At 47.6% G+C, this 12,875-nt stretch overlaps 2 protein-coding genes across 8 annotated transcripts in view; both read left to right on the forward strand.

Moving 5' to 3' along the window:
* Positions 1 to 4,938, forward strand: part of HEXA (hexosaminidase subunit alpha) — a 56,830-nt gene extending 51,892 nt beyond the window's left edge. Inside the window, exons 14-15 of the mRNA XM_032174750.2 lie at positions 4,558 to 4,592; positions 4,713 to 4,938. Coding sequence (XP_032030641.1) covers positions 4,558 to 4,592; positions 4,713 to 4,816 — 139 coding nt within the window. The 3' untranslated portion in view covers positions 4,817 to 4,938. The remainder of the gene's footprint in view (positions 1 to 4,557; positions 4,593 to 4,712) is intronic.
* A 156-nt stretch (positions 4,939 to 5,094) lies between these two features.
* The window catches only part of CELF6 (CUGBP Elav-like family member 6), a 36,092-nt gene continuing 28,311 nt past the window's right edge, over positions 5,095 to 12,875 (forward strand). For 3 of the 7 annotated variants that reach the window (XM_032174753.2, XM_032174756.2, XM_032174757.2), the window contains exons 1-2: positions 5,299 to 5,630; positions 9,336 to 9,418. In XM_032174753.2, coding sequence (XP_032030644.1) covers positions 5,369 to 5,630; positions 9,336 to 9,418 — 345 coding nt within the window. In that variant the 5' untranslated portion in view covers positions 5,299 to 5,368. Of the gene's footprint in view, positions 5,631 to 9,335; positions 9,419 to 12,875 lie in introns of all 7 variants that reach the window. The other 4 variants (XM_032174752.2, XM_032174759.2, XM_032174755.2 and 1 more) reach the window with 2 other exon arrangements.

A 12,875-nucleotide genomic window follows, 5' to 3' on the forward strand; every position in this document is an offset into this window, starting at 1 on the left:
TAGACTTAAATGCTTCTGGAGTTTTTTATAAATGGTGATTGGATATCATTGTCTAAAGTGGTTCTGAAATATATAGAGGAAGTACTTAAGATAATTATAAATGGAGGAGGATAAAGGGACTTAATAGTAGGTAAGGTTTCTACACTTCACTCAAACTGGCAAAATGTCAATACCAGTAGACTGTGATAAGCTATGTATGTATAGAATAAGAAACACTTTATCCACAAGAGCACAGGAAAAACAAAACAGCAATGAACCAGGTGTAGTGGCTCATGCCTGTAATAATAGCTACTTGGGAGGCTAAGGTGGAAGGATTGCTTGAGGCCAGAAGTTTGAGACCATTCTGGGCAACATAGCAAGACCCCATCTCTAAAAACAAGAAGAAAGATAAAGCAAACAGAAATGAAGAGCAGAGGCAACAAAAAGAAAACAAAAAATTAAGTGACAGACTTAAGCCCTAACATACCAATAATTACATTAAATGTAAATGTTAATTAAATGTAAATGTAAATTACAGGCTCACACCTGTAATACCAATAATTACATTAAATGTAAATGGTCTAAATATGTCAACTAAGACAAAGACTTTAAAAAAGTGGACTTTAAAAAAATGACCCAATTATATGCTGTCTAAAATAAACTCACTTAAATACAACTATATAGGTAGCTTGAAAGTAAAAGGATAGAAAAAGGTATATTTTGCAAAGATTAATCAAAAGAAAACATAAATGGCTATATTAATATTCAAAGTAGCTCTCCACGCAAAAAGCTTACCAAGAACAGAGTGACACTGCATGATAATAAAAGTATCAATTCACCAAGGCATCACAGTTTTTTTTTTTTTTTTTTTTGAGACAGAGTCTCTCTCTGTCACCCACGCTGGAGTGCAGTGGCGCAATCTTGGCTCACTGCAAGCTCCGCCTCCCGGGTTCACGCCATTCTCCTGCCTCAGCCTCTCCGAGTAGCTGGGACTACAGGCGCCTGCCACCATGCCCGGCTAATTTTTTTTTTTTTGTATTTTTAGTAGAGATGGGGTTTCACCATGGTCTTGATCTCCTGACCTCATGATCCGCCCGCCTCGGCCTCCCAAAGTGCTGGGATTACAAGCGTGAGCCACTGCACCTGGCCGGCATCACAGTTTTTAATGTTTATTCCCCAAAAGACAGCTACAGAATATGTGAGGCAAAAACTAATGGAACTGAAAGGAGAAATAGACAAATCCACAATTACAATCGAAGACTTCAACACCTTTCTCTCAACAATTGATAAAACAACTAGACAAAATCAGCAAGCATATAGGGCCAGGCACAGTGGCTCTCACTTGTAATCCCAGCACTTTGGGAGGCTGAGGTGGGCAGATCACTTGAGGTCAGGAGGTCAAGACCAGCCTGGCCAACATGGTGAAACCGCTTCTCTACTAAAAATACAAGGCTGAACGCAGTGGCTCACACCTTTAATCCCAGCACTTTGGGAGGCCAAGGGGAGTGGATCACTTGAGGTCAGGAGTTTGAGACCAGCCTGGCCAACATGGTGAAACCCTATCTCTACTAAAAATACAAAAAAAACAGCTGAGTGTAGTGGCGGGCTCCTGTAGTCCCAGCTACTTGGGAGGCTGAGGTAGGAGAATTGTTTGAACTCAGGAGGCGGAGGTTGCAGTGAGCTGAGATAGTGCCACTGCACTGCAGCCTGGACAACAGAGCAAGACTCCGTCTCAAAAAAAAAAAAAGTAGCCGGGTGTGGGGGTGCATGCCTATAGTCCCAGCTACTCAGGAGGCTGAGGCAAGAGAATCACTTGAACCTGGGAGGCGGAGGTTGCAGTGAGCCGAGATTGCACCACTGCACTCCAGCCTGGGCGACAGAGTGATACTCAGTCTCAACAACAACAACAACAAAACTTCAGCAAGCATGTAGAAGAACTCAGTAACACCATTAACTAACAGAATGTAATCAGCATTTATAGAACACTCCACTCAACAACAGCAGAATACACATTCTTTTCAAACATCAACAAAATATTTACCAAGATAGACCATATTCTGAGGGTAGCAAAACAAACCTCAAATGCAAAAGAATTGAGGCCAGGCTCAGTGGCTCACACCTGTAATCCCAGCACTTTGGGAGGCTGAGGCAGGTGGATCACCTGAGGTCAGGAGTTGGAGACCAGACTGGACTACATGGTGAAACCCTATCTCTACTAAAAATACAAAAATTAGCCGGGCATGGTGGCAGGTGCCTGCAATCCCAGCTACTCAGGAGGCTGAGGCAGGAGAATTGCTTGAACTCGGGAGGCAGAGGTTGCAGTGAGCCGAGATCACGCCACTGCACTCCAGCCTGGGTGACAAAAGCGAGACTCCATCTCAAAAAAAAAAAAATTGAAATTATACACAGTGTGTTCTGACCACAATGGACTCAAACTAGAAATCAATAACAAAAATAATAGGCAAATTCTCTCTCTCAAAGTGTTTGGAGAAACACTTAGAGACTGAACAATACATTTATAAATAATATATGGATCAAAGAGGAAGCCTCAAGGAAATTTTTTACTGTATTTTTCTTTTTCTGCAGAGAACTTTGTTCTGATTTTTTAATTGTTTTTACTACTTTTGGGGTGAAAATTTAAAAAAATACATAGGACTGGGCCGGGCACAGTGGCTCACACCTGTAATCCCAGCACTTTGGGAGGCCTAGGCAAGTGGATCATGAGGTCAGGAAATCGAGACCATCCTGGCTAACATGGTGAAACGCCATCTCTACTAAAAATACAGAAAAATTAGCTGGGCTTGGTGGTGGGTGCCTGTAGTCCCAGCTACTCGGGAGGCTGAGGCAGGAGAACAGCGTGAACCTGGGAGGCAGAGCTTGCAGTGAGCTGAGATCAGGCCACTGCACTCCAACCTGGGTGACAGAGCAAGACTCCGTCTCAAAAAAAAAAAAAAAAATTACATAGGACTGAATGAAATTGAAATGTTCCAATAACCCATTTCATGGTCAACTTATTACAAGGAGTAACTTTCTATTAAAGGAGAAAAATAATTTATTTTATTTATTTATTCATTTAGTAAAAATGGGGTTTTGCCATGTTGGCCAGGCTCGTCTCAAACTCCTGATCTCAAGCAATCCACCCACCTCGGCTTCCTGAAGTGCTGGGATTATTGGTGTGAGCCACTGCATCCCGCCAGAAAAATAATTTTTGAAAATCATAATTTGCTGCTGCATTGTTTTTGAGATGGAGTCTCACTCTGTCACCCAGGCTGGAGTGCAGTGACACGATCTTGGCTCATTGCAACCTCCACCTCCTGGGTTCAAGCGATTCTCCTTCCTCAGCCTCCAGAGTAGCAGGAGCCTGCCACCATGCCTGGCTAATTTTTGTATTTTTAGTAGAGACGGGATATTGTCATGTTGGCCAGGCTGGTCTCAAACTCCTGACCTCAAGTGATCTGCCCGCCTTGGCCTCCCAAAGTGCTGGGATTACAGGTGTGAGTCACCACGCTCAGCCAGAAAAATAAATGATTTAAAAATCATGATTTGCTTCTGAATTGAATATTGTTTTAAGAACTTTTTGATGATTCCAGTTGCTACTGCTGGTCTCGAGCAGTTTCTTAGAATAGTCAATGGACACAAGTTATGTTAAAATCTCTATTAGGCCAGGTGCAGTGGCACACTCCTGTAATCCCAGCACTCTGAGGCACCGAGGTGGGTGGATCACTTGAGCTCAGGAGTTCTAGACAAGCCTGGTCAGAATGGTGAAACCCCCATCTCTACAAAAAAAAAAAAAAGAAAAAAAAAAGAAAAAAATTATTCGGGCATGGTAGCGTGCACCTGTCATCCCAGCTACTCGGGAGGCTTAGATGGGAGGATCGCTTGAACCCAGGAGGCTGAGGCTGCAGTGATCTTAGATTGCACCACTGCACTCCAGCCTGGGTGACAGAATGATAACCTATCAAAAAAAAAAAGGAAATCTCTATTAAAATAATTAGCAATTTTACTGAAAGAGGCATGAAAAATATATTATGGAATAAATATATAATTTATGAAGTATGTATCTTTGTCCAAACATTGTGTTACTACTTTGTGCAAACATCACTGATCCATCAAGAGAATACCCAGACATGTGCAAGAGTAATAAAATTCCATCAGCTCTGATATTTTGCCAACTTTCAGTCATATAAAAAGCGTAGCTGTACATATGTCTTTCATTTTCGTAATTCTGAACCTGTATTTGTGAAAATAAGAGGGGAACATATTTAAGAAATTGTAATTTGATTTGTATCTTTTAAATATTCAGACACACAGTATGTCGATTTCCATTTCTTCTTTTGCCCTGGGCCCAACAAATGTTGGGGTGGGCCTGGCCCTAAACTCCTCGACCCTCAGAACCTCAGCTTCCTTTTCCGGAAAAAGAGAACACTTCTGAGTTCACAGAACTGGGATGAACCGGGCACCTGGTGCATAATGGGTTCTGAGTAAATACGGCTAAGTTCCCTCACTCTCATAAGGAAGAATCCGTGTTCAAGGAGTGTTTAAGGGTTTTTTTTATTTTATTCTTTCTTTCTTTTTAAGGCTGCAAGGGAGACGAACGTGTCTGAGGCTCAGGGGTAAGAAAGTGGTTCAAGACACCGAAGACAGAGATGTGTGATGGGGCGGGGTGGGATTGGCTCCGAGGGACTGGCTCGATAGTGGGAATGGAGAAGAGGAATCCCCATCCACCCCCGCAGGAAACGCTCCAGGGTTTGGAGGTGTGTGTGCCAGCGTGTGCCTGTGTGTGTCTGTGTGTGCGGTGAGGATTAGCTCCAACTCCGGCAGACACCATCACGCATGACGAAGCTGCTTCCCCTCACGCGGCCCAAGGCGCACACGCGCTCTCCACGGCCACGCCCGCACACACTCGACACACACACAGGGCATTCGAGGGTCCGGTTGCCATGGCGAGCAGGAGCGCGTGAGCCCAGCCGCCCCTCCCGCCCCCGGCGAGCCCAGTCAACTCCCACTCTGATTGGCCGCTGCTTCCTCATTATGCAAATCATTTGCGTAGACTCGGCGGCCAGCTGCCTGACGTCACCAAGCACGGGGGCTGGGGCTCGGGGCTCGGCTCTGGGAGAGCTCGGGCGGGAGCCCAGAGAGAGCCGCACGGGGACCTCAAGCCAGACCCCAGCGTCCCGCCGCCACCTCGGCCCGGGCCCGCCCCGCCCCGGCCCCGCCCCTTTCCTGCCCGCCCCACCCCCTCTACGCCCCTCCACCCGGACCCCGCCCCCTGGGCAGCCCCCCTCCCTCTCCGCCCGGGCCCCGCCCCCTCCCCCTGGCCCTCGCCACCGGTCCAGGGAGGGGACGGCGGGACAGGCGGGACCGGCGGGAGGGCGGACAGGGCGGGGACATGGCCGCGGCGCCGGGAGGGTCAGCGCAGCCCGCCGGCCCCGGCCCGCGCCTGGGTTTCAGCACCGCGGACAGCGGCGTCGGCATGAGCGGGCTAAACCCCGGTCCCGCCGTACCCATGAAGGACCACGACGCCATCAAGCTCTTCGTGGGGCAGATCCCGCGGGGCTTGGACGAGCAGGACCTCAAGCCGCTGTTCGAGGAGTTCGGCCGCATCTACGAGCTGACGGTGCTGAAGGACCGGCTCACCGGCCTCCACAAAGGTGCGCGGGGTCAGCCCAGCCCAGCCCAGCCCCAATCCGATTAGAGTGTGGCCCGACCCCAGCCCAGCCCCAGCCCTAACCCTGCCGAGAGCCAGTCCAACACCAGTCCAATATCAGCCCCACCTCAGCCCATCCCCCTTCCCAGATCACAGAATTTTCTCTTTGACGTCCTCCCTCTGATTATCACTGTGGTCCCCTAACATGTTCTCCACTCTAACCTCCAAATTCCTGGCCTCCACCTCTCACATCCCAGCAGTCCCTACCTTTCAGCTGGACCTTTCCACCACCTCTCCCATCAGACCTAAAATTCTGGAATTTGAAAACTTATTCCACCTTCTAGATCTCGAATACCCTCAATTTCCCAAACCCTGAACCCAAACATTCCTGAATCCTCCATCTGGTAGCACCTCACTCAGGCCTAACCACCCACATGCATATCTTGGACCTGCACCCCTCCTTCTGGGCTCCAGTCCAGCCATCCCCCTCAAGAGCCTTCTTTTGATTCTCAGACTGCCAACCTGAAACACCGCAGACCCAAACCCTCCCCTTCTTCAGAACCCAGACCTGTCTAACACAAAATCCAATTCAGTTCCCAGGAGGCTGTCAGTTCTAAATACCCCCCTTATGTTCAACAACAGCCCCAATCTCTCCTGCCCTTCGCCAGAATCCCAATGCACTCTACCTCTTCTGATTTCAGTTCAGAACCCTGACCTCAGCTGGGAACTCCTGCCACCCTGTGTCCCTTTCTTCTTGGATTTCTCTCAGCTAAATCCACACTTCTTTCCTTCTCTAATCCCCTCACTCCTGTGCCTCTTCTTTGCTCCTCCCCAATCCTCTTTATGGTCTCTTTCTTTCCCTCCCTCACAGGCTGGTCCCAGTCCAGACCCATTCTCAGGGTGAGTCAGGCTGAAGAGACAGAAGGAGATCTTCTCCCTGCCCTTTCTAGAGAGATACAGGCACCACGGTCTTTTTGGCCACACCCCTTTCTTCCTGTAGAGAGAGAGAGGAGGCTTGTTTACATGCAGAAAAGTCTGTCCAGGCAGGGCTGGAGTAAGAGAGCCAGAGTCACATGTCATACATGGGCAGGAGAAGTGGAGATGATTTGAGAAGAAACACTCTTATCTCCTCCCCCGCCACCACCACCACCATGCTGTGGTTTCACGTTTTTGCTGGGAAAGAGTCACCAACTATCCTCCATGATCTTCCTAAGAGAGGAGTGGTGGGCCTTGGGTAACAGCTAAAGGTACATTCTTAAGGACTGAGAGCTAGAATCAGACTGCCACCTCTTCAACTGGGAGGCCTCGTAGGGTTCCTTGGCACACTAATGTAGGCACTTCGAGAAAATGCCAATAGAAGGGCTAGGACCATCTGGCTAGGAGTACAGCTTCCACCCTTTGGGGTGGGGTTGTGTTAATGGGTGTATGAAAGGACAATACCATACCATCTAGAGTCCTTCTATTGCACTCTCACTACCTGCCCGTCTGTCCATCCCTCTATAGCAACTCATTTTCTTATTTTTAGACATTGATTTCAGTATGTAAGTACAAACCTAATCTTTGTAGGCCATCTGTACAATAAGGGAAGTGTATAGAATACCCTTAAATCTCACTCTTCTCACTATCAGAGTCTCTGAACTGTTCCCTCATCCTCTCTCTTTTCATTTAGCTCTAATTCTGCCTGTCATTTTCATTCATCTGTCTCTCAAACCATGCTTCTCTGTCTTTTCTTCCCTTCATTCTTCCACCCTCTATCCTGGCTAGTCCACATGGGGCTTCTTTAGGCAGCAACTGGGCCCCTGAGCCTTTCAGACAGGCAACGCTGCCCGGTTTGGACGTCAAGTGATAAGCGTTTGTGGCAAAACACAGAGCAGGGATGTAAGTGGAATCAGGTGTTTGGTGATTTATTTCCAAACTAAATCACAACTGTCCAAGGCAAGTGTTGCCTTCCAAGATGATTGTGGAGGGTCTCCAAGTCAACATCTTCCTCATCCTCTCCCCAGCAACAGTGACTCATTTTCCTTTTGATGGCTAGGTACCCAGGCAGGCAGCCACAGTGCTTTGAAAACAACCCCAGCTTGGGAGTTAAGACATTCCAAATCCTGCCCTGCCACTGACCCACTCTCTGGGCTTCAGTTTCCCTGTTGATATGATAAGAGTTTTGCTCAGTTCTCTAAGTTCCCTTTAACTCAATGAGTGTCCTACAATAAACCCATCTTAATGGGGCAGCCCTGTAGAAATGGCCAGAAAAAAAAATGCTCCCATTTGCCTTTCTAATCTGCTGAGGTCTAAGTGGAAATCTGCCCCAAGTTCCTAATGGCTCACCATATCCACTTTCTCCTCCTTCAGTCCTTCTCCCTCCTACACTCAGAAGGCTCCTTTTGCAAACAGATCTTATCATCTCACAGATCTGCTTAAAACCCTTTAAAGTGGCTCTCTATTGCTCTTAGGAAAAAGTTCAAAATCCAGCTGAGGCCCACAAGGCTACATATGACTTGATTCCTGCATACCTCACTAGCCACTCTGCCCCCATGCACCAGCCTCCAGGCACACTAACCTTCTATCCATTTCCCCAACACATCAAATTCTTGATTCAGTCTTCATATATGCTTTTCCCTCTGTCTGAAATAATCACTGTCCTTTTCATCACCTGATTGTTAAGGATTCAGTGTTTTTATTCCTGGGGACTCAATGCCTTCTTTGAGAAATTACTCAACCCTTTGGACTCATTTAGGGGCCCCTCATGATTTCCCTAATCCCCATGAGGGCAGGGAATGTGTCTGTCTTGTTGCCACTCTATCCCCAAGCTCATCAAAATGCCCCACCATAATAAGTAATTGTTCAATAAATATTTTTTGAATGAATGAGCGCTCAATGGATGTTGGAAAGGAGGAGAGCGCTGCTTCAGTGCTTCTTAGCAGGCTACGGTCCTGAGGCTGAACAAAGAGAGGGCTAAACTTGACCCTTTGGCTCAACCTAGACCTCCTCGCTGACCCATATATGCTGCCCCTTTTAGAGGAGCCAGATTTGGGGCACAATAACTCTTTAAGAGGCCCTAACTCAAAGCCCTAGAAGGGTTGACAGATCAAGATCCTTGAACAGGATTAGGAGGTCCCTGGAAACTCCCACCTATGGGAAGCCCTTAAACCAATCCCATCTTCTAAGGCTCAAATCAATCCATTCCCCAGCTTCAAACTTAGGGGAGGGAGATATGGAAAAGAGCTGGGGGCTCCTGAGGTTGGCTCCCAAGCCTTCTTTTACTCTTTTGCCTCCTCCCATTTGAAACTGAGTTGGGAAGGAATTGAGGCTGATCCTGGGAGACTCCATGAGTCTGAATCCAAAAAGGAAGGGGAAGTCTGGGTTAAAGATGATGATAAAGCTGCTTAGGGGGAGGTTTAACCCCAACAGGACTTGTGACTGGAGTGGGGAGGGGATATGTGGGATTGTATGCACATGTGACTGGGTGTGGGTACATATGTTCTCTGGGCAGGATGCCAGGAGCAAATGAAAGGGAGCCAGAGCCTGGGACACTGGTCCCCAGGCACATGAAGCCCCTCCCTCCAGAGGTGGGAGGCAGAGAGGGCTTCTCAGAAAGCAGAGTCCTTGTTTAAAGGAGAGTGGCCTTAAGTTTGTCAACTTAGTGGGGTATTTCGAAGAAGAATAGTTGGGGGTTTCAGGAAACCCCCTGAGCCAGCCTCTTCCTCCTCAGGCTGTGCCTTCCTCACCTACTGCGCCCGGGACTCTGCTCTCAAGGCCCAGAGTGCACTGCACGAGCAGAAGACCCTGCCAGGGGTAAGTCCTCCAGGTTGGGGGGTGGGAATCACCTCAGGCTGGGGACAGTGCCCTGTGTGCATGCCAAAGCAGCATGTGGGGGCTGGGTTGGGATCGAGAACTAGAAGCAGAGTCATCTTTCTAGGAGAGGGCTTCCTATACCCTGAACAGCAACAAATTCTTTGTTACATCCAATCTTCTGGCTCAAAAAAGGGGCTCAAGATCCTTGGGCCAGGCGTTCCACCCATCTTTTAGGAGAGGCATCAGTGTTGAGGGATAAGCTAGAATTTATTCACCTTGGCTAAAATTATGGCTTTGGGTGTCACTTGTCACTGGTGTGAGCAGGTATGCAGATACATGGGGTAGAGGTTCTGCTGGACTGGTAGCCCATTTTCTCTAGTCCTAAGGTCCTTGCTGGAACTTCCCTCTAGTCCTTTTCCTGTAATGGTTATTTTTGGTGCCTTGACTCACTAAGATTCTCTTCCCTCCACACTACAAACACTTGGCTAAAGTTAGGGGAGACCTGATTCTACAGGCAGCTAGGCTTGTAGGCACCAATGGTACCTGGTCTGGTCTTGGCTAATGGATAATCACTCAACAAAAGGCAAGGTGGGACCTACTGACCATATGGCAGAATGAAGGGGTGATCGTTAGTAATTAGCATGGGTTTACCAAGAGCAAGTCATACTATACAGCCTTGTTTTCTCTTGTCCAAGAAGTGGTGTGTCTAGAACAGAGCACTGTTTAAATGCCATTCACAGGCCAAACTTGGGGCTATGTCCAGTTCTAGGCCTCTCAAATTTAAGAGAGTCGTTTGCCTACAAGAAAGAGACGAGGATGAAGTAAAGACACAAGATATATTTGGAATAATAGTTCGGAGGAGTTGGGATAATTTAACTGGAGGAGATAGGGCTTAGATGGACTTTAATAAGGAGGCATCATAAGCTAATAATTAAAAATACTGGTTTTTGAGGCCGAGTGTGATGGCTCACGCCTGTAATCCTAGCACTTTGGGAGGACAAGGAGGGCAGATCACCTGAGGTCAGAAGTTCGAGACCAGCCTGGCCAAATGGCGAAACCCTGCCTCTACTAAAAATACAAAAACTGGCTGGACATGGTGGCAGATGCCTGTAGTCCCAGCTACTTGGGAGGCTGAGGCAAGAGAATCGCTTGAACCTGGGAGGCAGAGTTGCAGTGAGCCGAGATCATGCCACTGCACTCCAGCTTGGGCAACAAAGTGAGACTCAGTCTCAAAAAAAAAAAAAAAAAAAAAAACCACTAGGTTTTGAGTCTCACAGACCTGGATTTGAATCCCAGCTCTGCCATTTATCAGTTCTGTGTCTCTGGGTACGTTACTTGGACTCCTGAGCTTCGGTTTATTTAGATATGAGGAGTGAATTATACTAATACCTAGCTCACTTGGCTATAGTGAGGATTACTTGAGGCTTAGCAAGTGCCTGGCACAGAGTAAGATCTCAATAAGTACTACTGTTGGGGTTGGGGTAACTACCTTCAGATTCTAGAAGAGGGGTTTGGTTTTCTATGAGTGGTCCCAGAAGGCAAGATTCGGGTCAGTTAATATAATAAGAAATAGATGCTGATTTCAGCTCATATAAAGAAGTCACTTCTCTGAATTGGAGCTGCCAAGCAATGGAGCAAGCTTCTCCAAGAGCTAATCAAGCTGTTAATGGGGTGACAGCTCCTAGAACCAATCACAGTAACTAAAGCACCTTGAGCCTCACTTTTGGGGACTAAGTGCCAAGTAACACCAATTTGTCACCATCACTGATCCTCTGTATGCAAGCTCCTGAGTCAGAGAGACCTGGGTGTGGATCCAGGCCCCACCACTCACTAGCTTTGTGACTTTGGGCAAGTCTTTACTGCTAAGCCTAAGTTTCCTCATCTGTAAAGTTAAACTAATAGAGTTGTTGTCATGGTTAAATGAGCTGTCATTAAGTGAACTAAAGTACTCAATGCTGTTCTTGGCAGAAAATAAGCACTCGATACGAGTTAGCTGGTGGTAGTAGTGATAGTAACAGTAATAGTAACAGCAGCATTAGTAGGAGTAGGAGTAGAACTCATCATTCATCTAACCATAGGAGCAAATGACTTCTGCTGCTAGAACTGAGAGTCAATGAGACAAGCTGTAACATTCCATGTGGGAAACAGCATGGTAAAGGTGCAGACACAGAAGGAACAGGTGGGTGTGAAATGCGGCTGGCACTGTGGGGGAGGCCCACGTGAGCATGGAGGGAAGCTGGAGGGAAGATCTACAGAGGGCAGCAGTTGAAGATGAAGCTTTGAATGCCAGGCTTTACCCTGAAAGGAAATGGGAGGTCCCCCCAAAAAAATTAAGATAAACTTTGGGAGGAAAAAAATCTCTTCTCCACAAGACACAGGGCTCTGCCCAACTAATTTTTGTAATTTTAGTAGAGATGAGGTTTCACCATGTTGGCCAGGCTAGTCTTGAACTTCTGGCCTCAAGAGATCCACCCACCTTGGCTTCCCAAAATGCTGGGATTACAGGCATGAGCCACCGCGCCAGGCCTAAATAAGATATTGTTATTGGCATTCCCATTTTACAGGTGAGAAAACTAAGTCATAAGAATCAAGTGACTTGCCCAAGGTCATATAGTTAATAATGGGAAGATCTGGACTTTGGGCCCAGCTAATCTGGCCCTAGAACTCATTCACTTAACCACTGTACTGTGACCTGAGACAACCAGGTAGCAGACAGGGGTCTTAGGTTCTGGAGAGAATGGTGACTGGGGACATCTTCCCCCTCTCACTGTTTCATCTGCAGGTCTCCAACATGGCCTGGCTTCCTCTGATACTGTCAAGATTGGCTTTATTCACCCTCTCCAGCTTAACAAAGTGAAAATTAATATTTAATTATTCTCCTAAATGAAAATCAATGGCTGTGTTGTCCAGCCCCAGCAATGCCTGTGCCATCAATCTTTCCTCTGGGCCTGCCAGGGACAGCAGCAACTTTAGTCACCTGGTCTTAGGCCCACCAGCATGGAGGCAGGAGTGCCCAGCTCTCTGCTGCCACTGGGTCCTGAGCACAGCTGCCACCTGCTGGAGAAGCAGGGACAAGACTTTAATCTGAATTCCTAATGGCATCAGGCAGGACTGTCACCATGGCACCAGAAAAGGCTAGGTCAGCCCCCAGAGAGAAAAGTCTGAAACCCCAGGGGGAATTTCATGGTTTGCTTTTTTGTTTTTTTGTGTTTTTTTGAGACACAGCCTCATTCTGTCACCCAGGCTGGAGTGCAGTGGTGCCATCTCAGCTCACTGCAACCTCCACCTCCAGGGTTCAAGTGATTCTCCTGCCTCAGCCTCCCAAGTAGCTGGGATTACAGGCACCCGCCACCACGTCCAGCTAATTTTTTTGTATTTTTAGTAGAGATGGGGTTTCACCATGTTGGTCAGGCTGGTTTTGAACTTCTGACTTCAAGCGATCTGCCTGCCTCAGTCT

This window comes from Hylobates moloch, unplaced genomic scaffold (genome assembly GCF_009828535.3).
Source record: "Hylobates moloch isolate HMO894 unplaced genomic scaffold, HMol_V3 SCAFFOLD_14, whole genome shotgun sequence".
NCBI lineage: Eukaryota > Metazoa > Chordata > Mammalia > Primates > Hylobatidae > Hylobates > Hylobates moloch.